Source organism: Zonotrichia albicollis, chromosome 4 (assembly GCF_047830755.1).
Source record: "Zonotrichia albicollis isolate bZonAlb1 chromosome 4, bZonAlb1.hap1, whole genome shotgun sequence".
Taxonomy (NCBI): domain Eukaryota; kingdom Metazoa; phylum Chordata; class Aves; order Passeriformes; family Passerellidae; genus Zonotrichia; species Zonotrichia albicollis.
Window position 1 is genome coordinate 62483854 of NC_133822.1, and position 24421 is coordinate 62508274.

General features: G+C 37.1%; 1 protein-coding gene across 1 annotated transcript in view; it reads right to left on the reverse strand.

Moving 5' to 3' along the window:
- Positions 1–2436: 2436 nt before the first annotated feature.
- Positions 2437–24421, reverse strand: part of WASL (WASP like actin nucleation promoting factor) — a 52056-nt gene continuing 30071 nt past the window's right edge. Inside the window, exons 3-11 of the mRNA XM_005481939.3 lie at positions 24141–24227; positions 23528–23624; positions 18619–18642; positions 13574–13742; positions 10356–10398; positions 9808–9961; positions 6178–6698; positions 4975–5083; positions 2437–3546 (exon numbers count right to left, since the gene is read on the reverse strand). Of these exons, the coding sequence (XP_005481996.1) occupies positions 3485–3546; positions 4975–5083; positions 6178–6698; positions 9808–9961; positions 10356–10398; positions 13574–13742; positions 18619–18642; positions 23528–23624; positions 24141–24227 (1266 nt within the window). The 3' untranslated portion in view covers positions 2437–3484. The remainder of the gene's footprint in view (positions 3547–4974; positions 5084–6177; positions 6699–9807; positions 9962–10355; positions 10399–13573; positions 13743–18618; positions 18643–23527; positions 23625–24140; positions 24228–24421) is intronic.

Consider the following 24421-nt stretch of genomic DNA (forward strand, 5'->3'; position numbering starts at 1 on the left):
TAAAGGCTGTTTCAGTGGACTGCTAACAGTCTTAAAAGCAATAGGATCTTTCCTCCCTTTTCCTCCTCACAAGAATCTTGGGAAAGTAACCACTATCAAATAAAAAAAGGGCTCCTTTCAAAAGCATAGATTTTCTGCTTATGTAGTGGAAAGGAAATGATTATATGCCTCAGCTCATCCTCCAAAGAACAATTCCAACTTTGCCCTGTGCGTAAGGCTGAGAAATCAGATAAGCAATAAACCCCAAAACAAACTGTACACCAGGTAACAATTTGAAATGCTGGACTCTTCAGATGCTTTAGCAGAGAGAAGCAAACTTCTAAAGTATCCTGAACTCAAACTCTGTAACGTGCAGGACAAAGATTTACCTCTGTATAATCCAGGTTCAGCTAGAGCATCCACTGACAAAAGTTGATTATTTAGAACTTCTTCTAGACTGTTTATTAATGATCCCATGTTTGTTTGACCTTGAAATGTTGCTGGTTTATTGCACTTGCCTGCAGCAGTAGCTGTTTCCAAGGAGGCTGCTTAGCAGCGGTGAGATCTGCCAGGAGGACGGGGTGTCACATTCTTACTCATTGTGTTTACTCAACAGCACAATCCAACTTTCCAGAGACATGAAACTTCTGCGATTTGACAGTGGCTATTTACTGCTTTGTGAACTTGGCCAGGTGGCCAAAGTCACTTTTAAAGTGTGTAATCAATCTACAGATCTATTTTAAAACCTGTGCTGCAATCAGCACTTAAAAACCACACAGTTTTACACTAGTTGGGTCAAATTAATTTTATTATGCTTCATGATGAATTGCCACCAGTGCAACATCCTATTCACTGTACATTTCAAAAATTCACATACTAAAAATTTCAGTTTGATAAATGGAAAACTGAATGATTGAGAAGTTCTTACGAATTTCATACGTACAAGTGGCTAGCTGATATTGTCTATGCACATAGAGTGTTGAGATACAAAAGCCTCATGCTAGTTTGTTAATTGCTAAGGCTATCTGGACAGTCAATTAACCAGAATATATAAGAGGCCTTCATTACAATGTTTAGCAACAATGCACCAGTATCATGAAATGCTGTCTTCTGCTTGGAGCAAAAGTGGCAGTGCTGAAGCATGCAGCTATGAGTAACTTAACTGCATCGCAGTCTGTATGCCTGAAATTTATCATGAACAAATGCTACTGGAAAGGAAATATTAACCTGGACACCACAGGTGTGAGTGTACTTTTTATATGAAGAAATAGAAAACCCAAAAACTTTCTTTGGCCAGTATCTACAAATCAAAGTTTTATTCAATAATGCAACTTCAGAGCTCCCAAAATCCAGAATAGAAATTTGATTAATGAACTGTGATGCTTAATTATTAACTATATTACAGAAATTCCAATCCTGGGAACATAACAGCTAAACATATCTAGTAAGTAGCATGTTAGGAAAACCTCTAGGCCTCATCTGCTTAATTTTTAGATGCCCTATATGCAATAAAAATAAGAGTGCAGTGCCAGAAGTTATATGAAAGCCATACAAATATTTTCCTTATACACAAGTTGCTAACTCCACTGCCATTAGCTACATGAGGCTGCACTTGCACTTGATCCAAAGCTCAAGCCATTACAGCAGCAAAGCTAGCAGGAAGTGTTTCCAGCAGCAGAGGCCAATGAGAAAGTTACTGCAAGAAAATGAGACCACTTGGCAATATTTTCCTCAAGTTATGTGCTTAAATTACTCTTGGAAGGAAGTTAGCATCCTCTGAATAATTTAACTACAACCTTACCTCTCCCACTACTTTTCAGCAACTTTCTTTTCTCCTCCTACGACTAAATAATTTGCTAAAGACTAGGTTATAATTGGGTTAGAAATCCAAGCCATATCATGCAGGTCCAGCCTGTCAAGATCAGGTCAACACTGGGTTTCAGTCAATACTTGTCTGATAACTTAAATTTTGTTTGATACCCTGACTACAGTCAAAGACCCAGGACACTATGCATTAACTACACTCAAATGTAACTGACTTTAATGAACATTCTGTGTCCGATAATGTGGTTTTTAAAAAGATTTTCTACCTGAAAATTACAGCAAGTACAGTAATTAATGCTGCAGATATTAAATACCCACTTAGCATAGATTAGTACTTCATAATAGGCAGATGTGCCAATGTTTACAAGTACAATGTATATAAATGTGCAAGCTGTGAAATGAAAATCCCATGTTCTGTCCACTTATTCAAATACTATTCTTGTGAATAAGGTTCTTGATCTTCATCACAACCCTCGGTCTTAAAGCCAACATATGAAGACAAAATACTGCCATAAAGTTCAGTACTTTACACTCCATAGTGTATAATTCTGAGTTTATGAGACTTTCCAACCTACAGGATGTAGGATTGGTGTTTCAGCATCTGCTGTGTACCATAAAGCAAAGACTGCAAAGTAATACCACTTGTGTTTATTAGTACACCAATGTCCTACAAATTTTAAAAAGTAATTAAATGCTATTGAAGCAAGCCTTAAATGCAGCCCTTCAGCCTAAAACCCACAAAAAATTGATTTTAAAAATAGATCAAACTGTAGCGATTGCCAGCCTCCAGTACAGCCCTCAGTAATTTAGACATCTTCATTCTGGAAGTAATAGCAGGGAAGGAAAAAAAAAAAAAAAACAAACAAAAACCCAACCAACAAAACCCAACCCCTAAAAAATCCCCCAGAAACCCTCCCTAAAACCCCAAACCAAAACCAACCAAAAGTTGAACTTGTTTGCATCAAAGTTGCTTTTACCACTATGACAATACAGAGCCACCCTGTTTAACTTCAGATAGAGGTCCCCATTGAAGAATTTAATTTCTACTGCTGTTCAATAGCAGTCAGTACTATAGTTAGGACAAGGTAATTTTCACAACTAGCTGTGCATTCTTCTGCAGTGCTTTTGTGTTATGTAAAGCATACTGCTAAGATTTGACCTGCAATGTGCTGATGTATTTGAAACCATGCAATAGTATAAATCAGCCTCAACATTCATACAGCATTTCATTTGAAATCAAGGGGCTAAATAAACTAAGAGCTGCATCACTTAAAGAACATAGTGCTATACTAGGCTTTAATAAGAAAATTTAGATACAGAAAAAGTAGGGTATGAAAATAGTGTTTTCCTTCTTGCATTATAACTAAATTACATTAAGGTTTTTGTCAGTCTCACATATTACATTTAAACTCCCTTATTGATGGAATGGAAAGTATTCACATGTACATTATCATCCAGGTGTAAACTTGCACACATTAACAGGGAGTAGCTTTGTAGAGGATTATGACAAACCTTTACAGATTAAATGAGGTATTGCACAGATTAATAAAAAAGCAAAAGGCAACAAAAATATACAGCAAATTGGTAGAACATTTACATGATAATTTTACAGAATCCATAGACAGAAAGCAGTGTTTAGTATATCATTCACCTTAAAAAATATATATATAATAATATATGATCAATCATCCCATTCGTCATCATCCTCAAAGTCTTCTTCATCATCTTCATCCTCATCTTCATCTGTAAGACAGGAAAAGCAAGTCACTTTCATGCACAGAATTAACATGATCAAAGTATTACTGATTTCTATCACAACTTTCTGAAAAGAGAACCATCACTTCAAGGTCATCATGACAATACATTTAGTAATACTCTATTTTAAGATTGCTAGACATGACATCCAGTTCAGATAGTTACTAGCTGGAAGTTAAATCTAATTTGTTTCTTTACTCACTCTTTTCTTCACAAAAGAAAAATGTGTTTTGTTCACAGAGAGAACAAGAATCAGAAGTTCTTGTTTAATAGTTAATTTTTATTACTGTTGCTTAAAGAATGTGCAAGTTGCCAGCTTGTTCCAGAGTGAGTGTTAAACTTCAGGAACAGATTAATTGCTGGAATGTAAAAACTGCTTCCCCAGGTTTGTTACATAATGGAATTTGTTTACTTTACAAGCAGGTAAAAAAATCAGCCCTCCAAAAAAGGTCTGGTGAGCGAAAGATCATTGTGGATACTGGAGTACTCAAAGCTGTGTAATGAACATAAATTTCAAAATAAATGCTTGCTGACTTTATTCAGCCTTCCACTTTTTTTAATGCATCATTTAAAAATTTACTCTGATGAAATTAAACTACTTATTTGTTGGACAAGACCATTTCCTTCCCATAGGAAGGAACTGTAAGGGAGCATTTACCTCCCTTCAGGTATTTAATTTCTGTAAAGTACCAAAGTTGGCAATTACCACATAGGGCAGCATATCAACAAACCATAGTGCACTTGGTGAGATGCTCTGTAGATTGCATATACAGTTCTGATAGCAAGGCAAGCTCCAGAAATGTACCAAAGCCTAAGCGGAATAGATGTACTCAAACAGCTGCATTGCAGCTACTGAACTGCAATTTCAACTACATTTATTACAAGCTGGTATTTCAGAAATGCAAATCCTCTTGCAGCCCTTATTTTTCCCAGCACTTAAGCATGGGAAGTTGATTCAGTCCTGGCAGAAGCCTGGTCAAGTAACACTGCTTATCCAGGAGGTGGCAGCCAAAGCCCACCAGAACTGACAGCACAGGAGCTGAATGATGGCAAGAGATTTAGCGTCAACAAACAGAAAGTACCAAAAACTTTCTTCCACAATATTTTGACCATTTATTTCATCAGACAGCTGGTAAACAAAAACAAATCAGTTGCAACAACAACATAAATGTTTTTCTAAGAATATTAACCTTGTTTAGTAACTCAGTTGAGGATTACTGTGAGTTGCTAAACCCCAGTAATTCAAAGCAGCATGAAGGAACCATTCAGCCCATCACTAGGGCACTGCCAAGGGCAGTCTGCCCTGCACTATTTGCTGGAATCCATGCTTTTCTCCACCATCATTTTACAATAAATAAAAGTGTTAACTCTTGAAAACCCGACACTGTGAGGTCAGAAAAATTCCATCAGACGCACCTGAAGAATGAATGGCTTTGCTCCTTTTCTGCATAACTTCCATCAATGCACCCACAATCCCTGAGGTGGGTGCAGGTGTAGGTGGTGCACTTTCCTGACCATCAGATACCTAGGAAAAAGGGTTACAATAGAAAGATGCAATTAGCAAAGCAGAACCTCTGTATTTTGAGACAAACTTCCTTGTATGATTATTGAGTTTGTTTTCCACCAGGAGAAAGTGTGGAACAGTTTGTTGTGGAACCTTTAGCTCAAACTGCAAAATCTTTAGTAAAAACAGTCAACTTTTTAACCATATAACAGAACTGTAGCCATACCAGAGTTTAAATATGTAAGCTTTAATGAAGTCAACACTCATCTAAAAGAAAGCTTCTTAATATGGTTGTAGAGGCATGACTTGTATGGCTGCATAACCATTATGTATTTTATCTTTGGAATAGACCACAAAATATTTTTCATTGCTTGGGTTTGTAAACTGAGTCTGCTTTGGGCAGATAATCCCTTCTGAAGTAATGAACTTTGATAATGCCTACCTCGAATGGCAAATAAATATGAACACACCCTTACACTTTTTACAGCAGAAGCCCTGAGTGCAGAGGAGTGGCAAAAAATAAGTATCAACAGGCAAAATAGTTTTTAGGAGATTATTTTTAAGACAATCAGTGGCATCAGTAAGAAACAGTAATAGCCTGTTCTGCAGCAGGGACAGCTATGGCATCTCTTATGGGCAGCACTTGTCAAAACACAAGCAGACACCTTCTTACAAGCCTCAATATTTGCAGAACACAGGTCCATCTTAAGATGAAAATAAAAACAAATTAATAAATCTAGTGTTTGCCTTCTACTACTGTTACTCCTAAACTCATCTCCTGCAGTTTAGATTATTTAACTGAATAGCCAGGGAAGCAGCAATCTTTTCACAATCCTTGCAAAAGTTCCGTACAGCCATGACACTATGACATCATCATTGCAGGATTTAGTGATTTTACTCAAAAGTGAGAACTGAGTTTGAAAGGGTAATTTCTTGCCCCAAAACTCATCTATAGCAAATGTGTGTTCTTTGCATTTTCTTAGTACTACTGTTTAGTCATGGCTTCAGAAACTCTAAAACTTACAATCCAGCCCCCAAAGCAGAGCCACATTTTATTGTTCACACTGCATTTGCATGTCCCAAAGGAACCTGGGTGCGAAACAGTTTTTACTCACAGATTTCAACTGTATACCCTGTCGTATCTGATCTAGCAGTGCATCTCTTCCTGAGCAGGACACTGGTCGACTGTTCTGTTCTACCTTCTTCAACTGAGCTCCTTCTCTGATTTGATCCAAGAGTGCAGCTTTGTTTCCCGCAGGAACTGGAAGCTGGTGATCAACCTCTGAAGGAAGGCCTGGCGGTGGAGGAGGACCAGGAGGGGGCGGAGGAGGTGGAGGGGGCGGAGGAACAGAGGAGCCACTTGCCGGCGGCGGCGGCGGCGGAGGAGGGCCGGGGGGTGCGGCCGAGGAATGCACGGGCGGCGGAGGAGGATACATGCGGTTGGGCGGGGGCGGCGGCACCGCCGCACCAGGCCTGGATGGAGGCGGGGGCGGAGGCGCCGCGGTGGGAGCCCTTGAAGGAGGGGGAGGGGGCGCCCCTCGGCCCCTAGCAGGGGGAGGAGGAGGGCCCGAGCTATGGGGAGGGGGGGGTGGAGGTGGAGGGGGTCCTCCTCTGCACGGTGGTGGCGGAGGTGGAGCTGAAATGAAACAAAACAACTTTGAATTACCTGCTACTCAACACCTGAAAGTCTTTCAGAGACCAGCAGAAAAAGAACACAGGCTGTGTCTTGCCTTTTGCAAGGATCTCTGTGCTTGTGCAAATTTTACCAACTCTGGATTAAAATGGATACAGCTGAATATAAGCTGTGCCTATAGGGCAAACCAAGTGAAACAAAGCCTATGTCAGTTGTGTATTTTGTAAAAGAGTCAATCACTGCAGGAAGCAGGTACAAGACTAAGCAGGACTGATTAAAGTTCATAAGAATCCTGTAAAATTTTGTTGAGCTAGGACACAGCAAAAGAGAAAAACTTGTCAGAAATACACTTAAAGTGAAATACAGAATTTCCACTTTCTAATCTATCCATTATTTTAAGTAATTACAGAATCAAGCATTTTTTAAAGTAGTATTTTCTAGTAACAACTCCCTCCCTCCCACCACTAATGCATTATAATGCAGCATAAACTGACACTTAGTGTCTTTTACTGAAAATTACTTCCAACAGTATCTTTATGGCGGGGGCTGTCAAAAGCAAACAACTTCAGGGCTACACACAGGATCATTTCTCTGTGAAGTGGCCTTGAAATGCACTTGTTCTGCTAATGCCATTTTAAGTGGCACCGTTTCATTTCCTCTTCCATTAAGCATCTAATGGCTCATGGTACTTTAGGTTGTGTGGTTGCTACACATAACTACTTAATAATCCAGGTGCCATTGTATAATGGCACCTGGATTATAAAATTAATGTTTGATTTCACATGCCTTTATAACAAAAGGGGTATTACACTCAAGAAGATACTCCTCTACCTGTTCTATTATTCCCTTCATGTTACTGGCAAAGAAAGCAGTCTAGCTGCACTGGCATAGAATAGGGAACATCCATAAAAATAAGATTTTGGGGAAGCAGGAGTCACTAGCACTTCAACACCTCCTTCCCTCCTTATCTTTAGAAAAAGATACAACTCTTAAAAGCATGTATTATCTTCTTAAGTTCCACGAGTTGCTGAATTTTTTTCTACCCCTTCACGAGAACAACATAGAGAGAACTGGATCTGAAATGCCATGTATTTTCCAAGAGACATACTGCTAACATTCTTGATTTTAAAAGTGCCATTTTTGGCTGGCATGGTTGTAGTTCCGCTTAGGGCCACTGGAGGGCGGTGTTACCAAGGGCCACAGCCCGCCAAGCGCTGCAGACGGTTTTTTTTTTTTTTGCAACGCTGAGAAAAACGCGGTCGTGGCTCCAGAGTCTGTACTCTCCCTAGATTTCTAACACAAGGTTTAGGTTTTCCTGGGGGGAAATAGTTTATTCGCATTATAACTAGAGAGATATGCCACATCCAATATGTGGGAACAGCATTTTGCCTGTGGGCACTCAGCTGTAGTGAATTGAGGGAGGAGCAGCAAGGGGAGAGCACTATTAACTTACCCATTTCTCTCCCTTCCCCCTCAAACAGATGGTACAAGCAAAACAAGAAAATAAATTTAGTTTTTTTATAAATGCACACTAATATTAACAATAAAATGTGTATAATTATCTATAAATGGTACTGTCACAAAAAAAAACCCACCAGTACCAAAACTAGGGAAAGGGCAGGGAAAACAGGAAAATAATTTCCATCTCAGCAGAATGGCTTTTCTGCAACCCTCTAGTCAGCATGCTAGCAGGGTGAATATGTAAGCACAGAAATTCTTGCAATAAACACAGAAAAATGTTTTTCAGTTGAGGAAGAGCACTTCAAACAGCAGTCAAGCCCATACATCTAATAACAGAGTAGTGGATAAACCCACTGAAATACTGGAATATTTTATCTACCTCTATAAAAAAAGCACAGAGGTACATTATCATCATGCATATTATAGATGAGGCAGTTTTTCTTTTAATTGCATACATGCAAATGGTCATAATGTGAAGTTAACACATACAAAATAGAAAAATACAGAAAAATAGACATTTTAAAAATATTTTAAGCTAGTCATAAGACTACAAGGCAAGTCTCCTCAATGTAGTTTTAAAATAAGCAATATTGGATCAACACCCTTGTAAACATTTAAACTGAGTTCGTTCTATAGAGAAGGTGACAGATTTCTTACTGAGAAAAAAATTCATAATTGGGAGTTTTGTTTGCAATTTAACTAAGAAGTTGAAACATAATGTTTAATATTGCATTCAAACAGGTGCAGATTAAGGTATCATCTAGGAAAAAAATCACACAACAGCATGGATACTTTGAAGCATATGCCAGCACAAGTACATACCACTCCACCGAGGCGGACCTAAGAAATAAATGTAACAAGTCATTGTACCCTGATTCTGTATCTCTTCAGTCACTGAACAACTTACTCACTGCTTTCAAGCTGTTGTAATTTCACCTTAGATAATTTTTCTCTTGAGCAGAGCTCTAAGCAAATTCTTTAAAGCTTGACACTGGCAGTGTAATTTTAAACTGACTTGCTATCTTCCACTAGGTAATGCATCAGCTGAGGTCACATTTAAAGGTTAGGCAGGCAGCAGCTTATTTGAGAGTTTTTTCCCAACAGAAGCATGCTCAAGACTAGTATTTTTTATTTCAAATTAGAAAAAAATTAACTTCAAAAAATATAAAAATTGCAGGTCTGTTGCTGTTTCAAGGCTCTCTACAGAGTTCTGCCAGGGTAAACGGGCAGGCACACATATCTGCCAGCCATCTACTATCAATACAGCCGACAACAACATTATGTCTTCCAACATTTTCATTTATTTATAAGATTGAGATTATAAATAAATATTTAACGTACACAGTCTGAAAAAGCTGTATCAAACATACTGTGTAACTCTGCATTCAGACTAGGTGCTACTGGAAATTACTTAATTGGCATAAATATCTTTATTACTCAGGGACAAGTACTCTCATGGTTCACGCCTGAATGTTTTTACATAGTGTACAGTGTACGGAAACATGACCCAGTGCAACTGCAGTGACATGAAGCCCAGAGAAGAGAATCAAAAACTGCTCACCATCAACAGTTTCTACTCTAATCCTTAAGGCAAAAAATACCCTGTTAATTTTTAATTTTCATTTTTACATGGAAGTGAAAGGAATCCCACCTTGTCTGCGCAGCTCGTTTTTAACAGCTTCCACACCTCCTGTTTTCTCAATGAAATCATATATGACCTTTGAAGTTTCTTTGTCTTTTAGCTGAGCCTCTGAAATTCCACACAGATCAAACAGATTTTTCAGTTCTGGGTCTAAGTTGTTCACCTGCAAGTGAGATACATTGGTTTTAAGTAGCTTGGAATGTGGAGATATTTTAAAACTATCATTTATATTAGGGGAAAAAAATACCAACAAACCATATAGTTAAAAGGAACAGCAAAGTGATGTAAATGTCTCTGAGTTGGCTTTTCAAGTCAGAAAGTACTACTTTAGGAGAAGTAAGTACCCTGCATGAAAAACTGAAGGTTTTGAATCTTTCCCCCCTCAGTCCCCCTTGCCTATTCCATTCTATTCCACCATCCCTCTGTTTACATCACATCATAAATCCCAATTTGTAACTATTTAATGTACAGTTAACTTGTTCTTTAATGCAAATCTTTAGTGCAAAAAGTTTCTAAAGTTTAAATCATTGTTTTCAGCAACTTATTAAATTACTTACATCAAAACCTGTGTTTGGATCCCAACCAACATGTCCAATGTGTCTAAAAAAAGGAGAAAAGTCCATTTAATCAGCATAAAAGGATCATGTTAACTAAAATAAAAGGACACCAAGATAACCAAAGATACCAGTTTCTAAATAATTCTTATTCCTCAGTGCCGCACTTGAGAATGGAATAGTAAAATGTCTTTATTTTCACTTTTTGTCTCATGTCCAGAAGACAAAATGGAGAATTTCTCTCCTTAGGTTACACTCTGTGGCAAAACATGAAGGCTTCATGCCACCCTGTGGTGCATACGGATAATGATGCTGCTCAGAGATCAAGGAGAAATTTTGCCTTTACACAGCAACTGGACCTTGAGCTATTGCCAAATTTTTCAGTGCCAGGCAGCTGGAAAGCCTCATCCTCCCGGTCACCACTGTGTGTATCACTCCTTTCTCATTCACAACTTTCTAAGATAAGGCAGGACTGTTTTCAGCTGCCATCTTCCTAAGCTTCTAGCAGCCATTTCATGTGGCTACTGAAGTATTATTTTATGTGATGCTATAACCAGTTAGAACACTGATGAGTTTTGTGCCCCTCCAAACTACCTGACAATACTGCTATTGGATACGGAAAAGAGAACCATAATGTTACCAGGAATCCATGTTTAGTGATTCTTTTCACACACTTCTAGAAGGAAGATACAGTTCTCAGGAAGTTCAGCTCAGAGTTATAAAAAACACCAGGTCAGCTGTTAATAGCCAATGCAGTCTAGGCTACACTTGATAAATTACTAAGGCTATTTGGCTGCTGTTAAACAGTGCCTCGCACAACAGACCTTGTATTCTTGCTGGTTTTATCAGCAGCATAAGTTTTCTTCATTAAAATACTGAAGTACAATGATCAAGTTTTGGTTTTGGTATAACTATGACTAGTAAACTATAGGTTTTAAGAAGTAAGAAAAGAAAAAGGCTTGGTTTAGAGTGAAATTATGCCATAAAAAAGAAAAACCTATTTTGCCTAATTATTTAAATGCCTTTAAGTAACTACCAAAATACGGGACGACTTATTTACAGAATTCTGAATGCTTTGATACAGCTTGCTTCACATTAATTAGGAATGCATTTCCTACCAGGAAATTCTCACAGCTCATCACAATGTATTAACCTGACATATGTAAATTGACATTGGTTTACCACTAATATGATCTTACCCATGTATTTGTGCACATCTGTGTGTCTTGGGATGCTCTTTTTAGAGGTTGTGAGCATATAACTCAATTTAGTGCACTGAATTGACACTGAAGTTTTATATGCCATAGTTTTAGCATTAGTTTTTGTTAATTTTTCACCCTTCCAAGTATGATAAATTACTTGTACACACTGACTATGACACACGTTTTTCAGATCTTTTCAATGCAAATACATATTATCAGATAACCCCAAGTTTTATGCTACTTAGAAGAATGTATACAGTAGTAAGTTCCATTCATTTTGAGTACAGACTGTTGTTTTTTTCTCAAAATGCTGAAACTCCGTATCTGCCTAACCGAAGACATTCAAAAATTTTATCTACTGATTGCAACTTTGATCTGGCATAAACAATGACCATGTTAGTCTTCACAGGTATCATAGCACAAGTGACACAAGTTATCCTACTGGCTTATTTCCCTAACAATACCAAATGCCAGTTTCTGTATGTTTGTACAAAATCAGCAGTTAAAGTATCTTACATAGTAGGATGACACTTATCTGTTGCAGTCTACAGGAGACTTAAACAGACCTCAAGCCAAAAGGACTTTCAACAGACTTCTTTCGTAAAGGGTCACCATCTACAATTTAAGTTTACATTATATGATACTGGAACATATCTTTTGTTTGAATGTCATTAAGTATTTTGTCACCTTACTCTCAGCTTCTCTAAGTCACAGTCTGATAGACTTCATAAACAAAGTCTTGAAGTAATTTTCTATCTATGCTGCTGCACAACCCCTTCCACAAATTCCTAACACAGGTCTGACAGGGTAATGCAAATTTTGTCCACATATGCTCAAGTCTACATCACTACAGTCACAACAATGACCAGCTACCAAGCACTCTTCAGTTTTTTTTCCCTCACTCTTCTTTTCTGTGTTTTCCCATTCAAGTGACACTAACAGATGCAGCACTTCACTGATACTCAGATCAGTAAGAAAAAGGCTGATGCCTGAATTTTCTAAGCAAAATTTGTTTAGGAAAGTGTTTTTAGCCTGCTTCTTTTATATTCCATCCGCTATCCCATTCTACAGAGCATTTTTCCAAAACACTGTGCAGTAATGTTACTGTAACTAGTAATGCCAACATTACTTTAATGGAATTATATTCTGGGAAAACACATCAGTGTAATGATGCAACATACCACTTCAAAAGAATAAGACATTCACTTGGCATGTAAACTTCACAATGCTTTTCTCATGCTTCACAGAAACTGATCTCTTGTAACTAACTCAAGCTCCAAGTTCCTGCTGCTTCAGCAAATAAAGTGCATTTATTTTAAAAGGCAGAAGATTATTGCAAAATTAATGTTCAGGAAAGCAACAGTTAATTGAGTAAAGTGACCAAAACCAAGTTTCATGAAAGTGAAGCTCTAAGTGGTACATCGTAACTTCTCCAAAAGATTAAAGATACATAAGAAATGACAATAGGAAAAAAATTCTGAAGGATGCATGCTGTACTTTGATCACAAGGTACAGGTCCTAGCCTACACAACAAAAAGCCTGTAAACAGAAAGCCAAAGATGAAATCATGGCAAGTAATTTCTGCAGTTATGACAAGTCAGGACATAAATGTGTATTTCACATGACAATGCACAGCTAAGTATGTGCAGGTGTAGGAACCACAGTGTCAAAGAGTTGACCACTGAGGTTGAATGAGTCTTCACTGAGCTGACAACCTCAATACGGCACCTCTATGCAGCTGAAGTCTTTTCTAAGCTGAGTTTCGATAGCAAGTTACTTTCACAGCTGCAGGAAAATCCTCATCTGTGTATAAGTTAACCTTCTTTTAAACCCCACAGCATTCCAGCTAGCATTTACTTAGTTCAGGTTACACAGGTTCAAGAGTTGGCCATTTTCAAGTGTAACTGACACAAAAAAAAGAAAATCAGAAAAGCAAAATGCCAACATCCCTTCCCACCACTCCAAGCAACAAAACTCCCACCCATCCAAAACCAAACTCAATCTCAAGAACATACTTACTGGAAATTAGATGGAGTTCCAATATCTGCCTTTGTCAATCTTCTCTTTTTAGTTTTTCCTTTCTTCTTTTCTTTGGTATATGAAATATTGTTGACTTGTGGAGTATAAAATCTGTTAGTTGTAATTTCTGGGTTTTTGATATCAACAGTTGCCATTGGTAGACTGGGGCCTGTGAAAGTAAAGTACAGGATTTTTACTACTGTGTTTCACCAATGCCACGTTCAATCCACAAACTTTGGGAGGTTTTTTTTGACCTGTAGAGTACTTGTACTTTAGCTGTAGCTCCACATGCCACATGCATCCAGATGGGTTCTGGATGTCAGATGCATAAACTAAGATATTTGATTTTAAAAAGACAAATGTTGCTAGAGCAGAGCAACAGGAATATTTTCTGAACTACAACTTGTTTTTTGCAACATGCACAGAACACCTGGAATGATGAGACACATTAAAGATACAACATAGCTACAATCCTAGATGAAATCAAAGATGTAACTCATGAACAGTTAGACCCAAAGAGCCAGCAGGCCATTACCTGGGCAGCATACTAAACTGATCCTTCAGGAGATAGAACCTTCCCTTGATAAACCCCAAGTGGGAATGCTTTCTGCCATCACACACACACAACCTGAACATCACAATGGCTTCAAAAGGCTGCTCTGGACACACTACTGTCTTTAAATACAGGACAGTATCTGTAGAACTATTCAGGATTTCTTATGTCTCACATTTTGACAGGTTTTCAAAACAGTGAAGTCCCAGATAAGAAACAGCTTGCAGAGACAGTAAAAAGAGCACTAGAAATACAGTTTGTAATCTTTGTGCTTCACATACATTCTCAAACTTTGCTTTTAATTCTAAATAATTCTGAATTATTATTCTAGTTATTTAAAATGCATCTGAATTATACTTCTGCTAATTTAAGCATCTTAATATTATGTTACTTGCATAATGCTAGCAAACTAACATATCTAGTACATGTTCCACTCACGTTTTTTAGCTTTGACAGAAGATAATTCCAGACATAGGCATATGATAGCAGTACTTAAATGCTAAGAGGCAACTTATGCATTTATCATATACATACATATATACACCGGTGTATTTTTATAGAAACCTACAAAAAGGGTAAGTAATTTCAGTTCTGGAAGAATGAGATTAAGCAGGCCATTTAAAACCAGTTTGACCAGAAATAGTTTGAAAACATTCTCTACTTCCCTGTGAGTTAGGACCCATAGCTAACAAATGAACTAAAGACACAGTCTTACTGGGCAGATGATAAAAAAGTATAATTAGACTTTGATAGAATCTTGTTTTGACACTATTTTTTCATAACTGCATTCAGAAAGAACCAACAAGGCTTATGTTCACAGTGCAATATAAAAATCAGAAAGGACAAGTAGACAACACAATAGGTAACGTAGCTGACACTTGCATTTAAACACCTCAGGGGGAGGCACCTAGTACTGGCCAGGACAAAAAACAAAACCAGAAACATGACACTGGGCTAGACAAAACTCATCTAAAACATATGACAACTCCAACACTCCTATAGGAGTCTTAAAGGACAAGATTAAAAACTGTACTCAAAGTGCATGAAAAAAATTGTAGAATGTTTTCTGCTAAGCAGAAATGCTTTTATCTAGAAATGTTTTGATCTAGACAACTGTTCTTTGAGAATACCCAAACACAAACTGATCATGTAAGACTACCCAAAACAATTTGCATTGTTAAGAGTTTCACTTAAAAGTAGCCCTGAATTGACTTATTATCAAATATTATCAACTCTAAACGTAACAATAAATTCAGTAAAATCTTCAGAATTAATTGCAAATCACAGTCTTAATTTCCTTGGTACCAAACACTAGGAGTTAATACTCACTTTAATCATCTATTGCATTTTTTGTTATATTCTGTCCATTTTTACCTATTACATTGGTATTTACAGTTTCAATAGCTGTATTGACATCCAAAAAAGAAACAGGTATCTCTATAATGCTAGTAAGTCGGTGATATTCTTCTCCCAATTTATAACAGTCTTTGAGGTGCATCTTTCTGTACAAAAAATTCTGAACTAACCAAACATGGTCAGTTGCCTGTAAAGCAGCAGCAATTTGCAAACAGAAGTTTAAATCAGCTGAGCTAAAATCAAGGACGGATAGCCTGATTCCTTGACAATAATGTTCATACAAGAGGTCACAGTAAAATTAAAGATGAAAATTTTTCTTACCGTCTGGTTTAGACCTTTGATGTCCACGAGGGATAAAAGAACCTTGGAAAGAATTGTACTCTTCTAGAACTGCCATATTTATATCCAGTAAAATTTTTCCCATCATTACACATGCACCTTCCCCAGCAGGTGCAGACAGCTCAATAAACGAAGATGAGAGAGGCATATAGAGCTCATCATTAGGAAGTACCTGACAGTACAGTGGCCTTAAGCATCCACTGTTATCAAAATCTGTGACATCTTCAGAAGGGGCTCCAGAAAACGTTGTACAGAACATTTTGAAATGTTAATTCTAGTCTGTATTTTATTTAGAGTCTCTCTAGGTATCTGTCTCAGACTGCACACAGCTCTACAGAAATGCAAACTGTTCTAGTTAACAGCTGAAACAAAATTCTGCCACATGGTTCCTCAAGATTCTCTCAAAACCTAATACTCTGACAAATACTCATTTCATCCAGTACTTCACTACGAGGTCAGTTCAATCACAATAACTCTTCTTTATTTGCATAAAGAGACCTAGCAATTACAAATGAGTGGAACACAAATCCCAGGAAATTACAGACTAATACATTTTACATAACTGTTAATGCCAATTTGAGTTTAATCCTGCAATTCTACAAAAAAAAAAAAAAAAAAAAAACAAATCCAAAACCCTTAAATCCCTATCACTGAAAACATTATACAAAAGACCAAGTGCTTTTTCCATGCAGCTTCAATGTATGCAGAAAATCCAGACTAACAAGCCCCAGTAAAACAAAATTCCTCACAGTATTTCAACCATGGGTCATGTGAGTACAGAAATGTGACCGTTCTCATTTTTCAGTTTTAGAGCTAGTAATGCATTAGCACAGAAAACACCAGCACAAAAATGCAGGTGTTTCATCTTTTCTTCCCAACAGAATTTCTGAGAAGCAAATGCATATAAACAGTAAAATAAAAAGCAGCTGTTATTACAATAGATGTAGTTTTTTTCATCCAGTTACATGCAGATAGTATGTATCTGCTGTAGGCTTAATTCCAAATACTGAAATGCAAAGTCTGTGTAGGCTGTAACAACCTGAGGCTATAATCCATGCCCTGACCATGTCTTATCTGTGACTGTTGAGGACATGGCCATACAACTTCTCACCAGCAGAGAAGCCAGGCATTACAGAATTTCATAAAATCAGAAAAAGAAAACGTTTAGACAGGTTTTGAAAGAGTATGTGGACATCCCAAGGAAACAGTTTATTAAAAAACAGATGCTGAAACCTGTATATAACATGAAGTGATTATAAATCTGAAAACACTGAGTATAAACCCTATGTCTTCCACAGAACACTCAGGAGAAATTCAGCATAGAGATAATGACTGCAAGTTTAGTATGAGAGAATTTTTCTCAGAAAAATATTGTTCCCAAGGTCTTACAGCATGAGTTTTGGAGAGTATTTTAAGCACAAAAATTTTTGCAGGCTTAGTTTTCTTAAATCTTATTCTATTCAAGGAATAGAATAAGATTTAAGAAAACTAAGCCTGCAAAAATTTTTAGACCAATAAATTGTTTGTGTTGTAACAGAGACAAAGGCAATTTTTTTTTTTTTTGTGGAGGTGTTACTACATGATCACGGCTGCTGTAATTCCCATCTGCTCTGCAGACACTGCTATCAGGGATGTGCTGTTTAGGTAACCAGAGCACTCAAAAGCTTTTGAAAGCTCAGAAAAGCTGGCAAGACCATCACACATGGTATTACTGTGAGTGTTTCAAAACTTAACATCCCAGTCAAAGTTTAATCTATACTAAAAATGCCTGACCTAAACTGATGATTGCCTGAATTTCCTCAAAACTTAAAGTTTGTGAAAAAAAGGAAAAACAATTTTTTGAGAAGTATTCCATATGAGGGAAGTTTTATCTGGGTATGTAGAAGGAATCATTAGTTCCCATAATTCAGGCTTAGTTATGAATTACTTGTTTTGGTGACCTACAGAGAAATGCTTGAATGACTCGGTCAGAACAAATTTTAAGGCTACCACCTCAAACCATAAGCAAATTTCAGAAGATCAGTTGACTCTACCCTTGCTCAAGCAGCAAACTCACAGATACATGCTATGACCTGTATGATCTGGCTCACCAACAGAAATATGACAGGAGAAATCCCTTTTTAACTTCAGTGTGAATTCAGAAATCAAAAACACCAAACTTAATATTCATTGATGCACCTTTTTCATGATTTTAGAATGGATGATAAAGTTCTGTATCAAACTGATACATAGTTTGATTCCTTCCATCAAGTTAATAAGAGGATCTCCGGAGGAACCTGTATCTTCCTGCTAGTGAGACATGTTCCTGAGAGGCAAGGAGATTCAAATGATTCTTCATTCAAAAGGATTTAATATTGATGAACACATGACATAAAGCCAAAAGACTATGTTACATGGTTAGCCAGATATACTGAAATTGAAATATTATATTCTATTAAACCCATCATTATTATACCTGCCATTGAGACAAATGGACTAACTTTGTACTGTGATCCTATACATGCATATTCTGAAGATCAAGCAGCAAGTGCATGCTACAAGATTTTCTCAGTTTAAGATGAAAGGCCCTCTCTCCTACTGGCAACAAAACATGCTTCTCCAGAAATATTCTTTACAAATGCTAGCTAAGCCACAACAAATACCAAAGAACAGAAACAAAAAGAATACTGTAACCTCCAGTTTACTGCTTTTGTCACTACATGACCATCCTGAACAAATCTGAAACAAAGCCATACATAAACAGTAAATGACAGCAGAAGGAAAAAATAAAATGCAGTGATTCATGCAAAACGCTTACCATTTGGTGGGTCTCGTCTTTTTTCTGTTGAAAAAGAAAAAGAGCCATTTAAACATAGGTATCACAGGAAAAATTAATTCTAAAGTTTAGAGTCTAATGAAGCTTTCAATGACCTTGACCTCAAATTTAGGAATCTATTAAAATCCTTAAAGTCTACTTGTGCAGTTGAAAAAAAGTATTACAGAACAAAAACCCCCAGTCTTAGATAACAAGCACTGATTTAAAGTGTTCAAACTGAGCAGGAGCATATAAGGCAATAGCTACTGACTAGGTTTCAGACATTTCAACTGTGAAGCAGAGTGAAATATTCAAAATAATCTGTTTTAAATACAACCTATCAAAGTGAGATTTTTGAAGCATTATGTTTTCTGATATCCACTGAATGAAACTGTTCTTTCATTTTTATCTGAAAGGTAATTAGCACTTTTATAGAGTATTGTTCCCTTACAGAACCTAAAATTCAAATAATTTTTGCTTTATGCCTAAAAAATAGGACACATGGAGGTAAGACACTTCACCTATGTTATCCAACAGATAACTGGACAATATGGAAAGAACTAGAATCTCCTTGATACTAATACGATATTCTATTCACAGCACCAGTGTTTCACAGACTATGAAGAATCTGGCTAAATGATTTAAAATGTAAAGTTTTTACACCTCAATATTCTCAGCCTATATTAAATTCTCCTTCAAAGGAGATTTCCCTCACTTACTATTAATTACTATCCACCCCCAGTATATATTTACACACAGTACATCTATACACACACTCTTAAGAAATTTGGATTTAGCAGCACCCAGAAAGGCAAGCAGTTTATCATCTCACTACAACAAAAGCCACAACTCTTGTAAGGATTTGGATTATCTGTAGTCTAACAGGGGCTCCCAAGAGTTGTATAGCAAGAATTTGTAACAGGCATTTCACTTTCCAACAAGTCCAAGAAAAACTTAACTTGCTATATTTTTCCAGACTCACAAACATAAGAAGGGAGAAGGTGCCTCCACAGATGGTGCTGACCTTGTCCTAGGAATACTTATAACCCCAAAAATATACAATCCTAAGTATGCAAGGCGAATCAGCCTCCTGAGAGTCTGCTGATGTTCAGGTCAGAATAAAGGAATCTGTCAAGATCAAACCTTCATGGGAAAGTGATCAAAATCATTGAGAGTTAACTTTTGATGAACAAGCCTTCCAAAGACAGTTGAATTTTAGGTCACAGAAGGTTAGTTTCAGGCACAGAGGTAGAGTACCTCTGCAAGGATGCCTCAGCATAAGGTATCAGGTCTGAGGTGAGAAAAAGAAAAAAGGCTCTTTGACTAAGTACCATGCTCTTTCTTCCTACAAGATTCAGTTAAAAAAAACACACCTTGTACTGTCCCCTAGAAAGAAATTTTTAAAAAAATAAAAATCCACCTCCAATTCAACCTTTGGACCATAATTAGAGTTCTAGTCAGCAACTTAGAGACAGCAAAGGAGAGTGCAGGATCGGTTGCAAATCTGTCCTGGGATGGGAAGATGGCAAAAGCAGGAAGCATTCATAGGAAGTGTTAGGTGGCCTTGAGTCAAATCATGGGAATCCTTTACAATTTTCATTACAATAAATAGTTCAAGAGAAAAAATAGTGGGAAACAACCCAAAAAATTATATACACTTCCTGTAATTTTTACTGGCTAGATTAATTTGTGGCCCAAAGAGACTAGCTCTGTTTTTCTGTGGTTACCACTGCTGACAAGAAAGTATGAACTTTTGTTCCTAAAGCACAGATGACCTGATGAGAGTGGCAGATTTTCCGGTTTTTGAAGATGAACATGCCTACTGATCTAAAACAGATGAATATCAGGAGCTGCCTATGTCCAAAAACCACAGCTCCCTTCAATGAGCATTCCTGGAAATGAGAATAATCTCTGCCAAGACTTGAATCCAATGAAAGCTGAGCAGGTTAGAGATGCTCTTGTCACCCAGGCAGCAAAACCAAGATCTGTGACCAAAGATGAAAGAAAAAAACCAAAGCAAATAAAAAAACATCCTCTCCATATGAAGTATCTACCTTGAAACTTATGAAGTCCATTATGAAGGTACTCAGGAGCTAAAAGCTTGTGAAGGAAAATGCACTTTCATGGAAGGTTAACAGAGCTCCCACCCATGAGCTACAAGCAGTATATAAAATTAGTCAAGAAGTCTCCTATTTCAAAAAGAACTACTTGCAGTTAAGAACAAGTGTCTGTTTCTCTTTTAGGGATGAGTGCTCAGCATATGGAGAAGGCACTTGTGTTGGTACTCACATGAACATTTCCGAGGCAAGATAATAAAAATAAAAACTAATGGTATCCATGTGCAACACCTGAAGTGACAGTGCACTATAGTGACAAGCAGTGAGAAGAGACACACTGTGTTCGGCTGTTTACTGGGGAACTATTTGGGATTGGTTTAAGAAGCAAATAGAGAGATTATTAAGTAAATCTACAGACAAATTAATGAATTATAGCAATTTCTTTCTAATCTAAGGTTAAGAATTTGACTAAAAAAAAACAAACCCAAAAACAAAAACCCAAAGACCACAAAATTAAAAGGCCAACCCAAACCATAGTTTAGTTAGATAAAACCCTGCACTATTATAAAGATTGAAACAACAGATCAAAAATTCTTTCTCTTCCCTTGTCCCTCATTCTTGATATTTTTTGTCCTTCACTCTACTTGATATTTTGTACATTTTAAGCTTTTGTACATTCTCTGTTTGGAGCCAAACTTTCACCTCTCTGGAACTCCAGATGCACTTACTCATCAGGGGTTGTCTGTATACTGGAGTGCATTTCATGCTGAGTGAGGAAGAGCAGAACCCTGTTGTGTCTTCTCTTAGCTGTCAGACAGTATTTTGTGCACTAACCTCAGCACCAAGCCACAGCACTGTGAGCCAGAACTGCTGCTACTGCTACCTTTCAACAACATAAGTTTTCCATAAGGCTCCTGGAGAAGTCGAGCAAGCCCTGAATGGCATAACAGGCAGCTAAATGATCCCATGGAGTACTTGGGTGAGTTTAAAGCACCTCAAGTGACACTGCTATGAAATGAAACATAGTTTGGAAGGCATGAAAGTAAAAATCCCGTTAAAACAGAAAAGCATCAAAATTATCAGACTATTACATCTGTGACTGAGAAATTAAGATGTATTAATATTATAGATGATATACAACTCTGGTATCATTTGTGTATATCTATGTATACATCTATATGTAAATTAATATGTGTTTCATATAAGCATTTATAAATAAATAAACAGATAAACACCAACAGCAAATCATCTTTGATTTGAGCGTGCAGAGCCTGTTATTTTCGAAGCACAATTAAACAGCCACAAGGCCAAATACAGAACTCCATCTGGTGGCTTGACTAAGGAATCTCTTAACTATTTTAAATTCTTGGTTTGCAGCTCTTAAAAAGGAAAAACCTGAAGTGTTTTGTTTTGAAGGTTATTTTTTGGTTTTAATTCCATTTTCTTTTTTAAATAAAAGCTGTCTTGAAGTTGCAAGTGTTTGAGGAGGTGGAGTTGTTTGTTAAAACAATATACAAAAGAACATGAGCTTTAGCATACAAAGGTATTAGTTCAGAGAGTGAACAAGAAAAACTTAATCTGGTCCTTTGGAAAAAAAATCACTATGTGGAAGAAAAACTCTGTGAACAGAAGGTTTGACTGAACCACTATTTTCAAACAAAGTTTGCTACAGCCAATATACTTCTTCCCACATCATGTCTGTGCATTGTAGCATTGCATTTCAGATGTAAGAGAGTAAAACTTCAGGAACAGTAGATGCAAAATTACTTTTGCAATGTGAGTATGAGAAACTTTATAATTGCCACTTCTTAATGATCCCCCTTCTTCTCATGAAACCTTACGAACCTATTCTGAGCTGAGGGAATCTTCAAGAAGTCATTTAAGCTCCTGGAACAAGTGGTCTACTCCTGAGTCACCATGCCTTGGTGAAATCCAAGTGAACACATACAGATAATGCACATTTGCAAGAGCACTTGCAAGGGCAGCTCTCCAGGGCGAAGGCTTCCTCCTTCTACAGAAGCCTACACTGCTAGCGTGACTCCAGAATGGATTACAAAAACACATCCTGTAGCTTGCACATCCACCTTACATCTTACAGCAACCCTGAGCACATCTACTTGTTCCAAGCCTGTAGTTTGTGTCACTTTATCCTTCATGGACATATGGCTGTCAAGACAGGAAAGTTGTTTATGGGCTCCCTGGAAAATGACCAAGACAAGACCTGTAGGAAGCCTGAGCTGCCTTTAAAGCACTAACCACACTCCCAAGGCACCTTGCAGCTGGCAAAAAGCATGCTGTGCTTCACTGGCTGTCCTGTGCTCCTAAGGACACTATAGGCACATTATGTCTTCTGTTCTTGGCCTGAGCCAAGATCACTACTTCTGAATAAAAGATATTTCTCTATTAACTGCTGGATCAATGCCAAAAATTCATGAACTACTGAACATACCAGATGGTAAAATTTTTGTTACAACCCACTTGGGCTGAATTTAACAAATCAGTTATAAACAGCCCAGGGCTAAAAGAGAGTTTATTCAAATATGAAAACAACTTAGAGAAAGATTTCTAGTTTTCCCAATGTCAGCTTACAATTTTTCTTTCCCTCAATTTGTATTTTCACATCACCACCTTGGGGTCTCAGCTCACACTTACAGAACAGAACATCAAGGTGAGTTGTTTCAGAAAGGTACTAACTTTTGCGCACTAGAGAAATAAGAATGGTTTAATAGCATGATTACTTCAAAATATAAATATGGCAGTGGTGCCTCCAGTGGCTTTCAGACATAGCAGTAGCTTCCTGCCTCCCCCCAAGTAACATAAACAAGCCTGAATTTAAGATTAATTTGAATATTTACCAGATTTTCTCTGCCGTCGTCCAAGTAAATCTGTTACTGTTTTGCGGAATAGTTTAGCTTCTTCTTCATTAGCAAAATTAAGACCAACTTGACATGTCTGAAAAACATTAATATTTCCCCCCCCCCAAGACCAAGAAAATGTTTTAAAGGCTTTCTTAAATATTGTCTTACACCTTTCTAAAGGTATAACAAGAAAAAAATCACTGCAAATTAGGAACCAAGTCTTAGTGAAACATGGTATCTTAGGAACCTATGTCTACTAATCAAGTTTCTAAAGATCACAGCCAAAAGATATAAGCAACATCTTGTAGCTTCAAATCAAAGAGGGGAAGGGAAAGGAAAATTTGTGCTTTAAGAATATATGATATGTCATAAATATAATCTGCAAGTCAAAATGCAATTTCATTAAAGAAATTTGAAAATAAAGAACCACATTTTATGCTTCTGTACTATATACTAAATTTTCTAGTTGAGATATCACAAAAATTACTTTAATAAATAAGCTTTTACAAAGAATTCATAGAATTAATTAATAATCTCAGTTACACTAAAAGAAAATACTGTTCAAACTAAAGGCATTTTAAAATACATATTCAAAGACATTGAGACTCACATCTCCAGCAAAGGTATGAAAATATCCTCTAGGACTATTATATACAAAGTTATTGTACAGCTCCTGCTCCCACAATAATTTCCCATCCTGAAAAGAAGAAAACAAATAAAAAAGACTATAAAACTTCAGATGAAATTGCAGAGTTTAATTTCTTTACAACAGAACCTATTAAGAGTTGGACACAGCACAGCATTAAACATCTGCCTTGCTATTATACTAACCCAATGGATAAGCTCAATCAAAATCAAAGTACACCAGAGCTTGTGGAAGAGCTGTGAAGG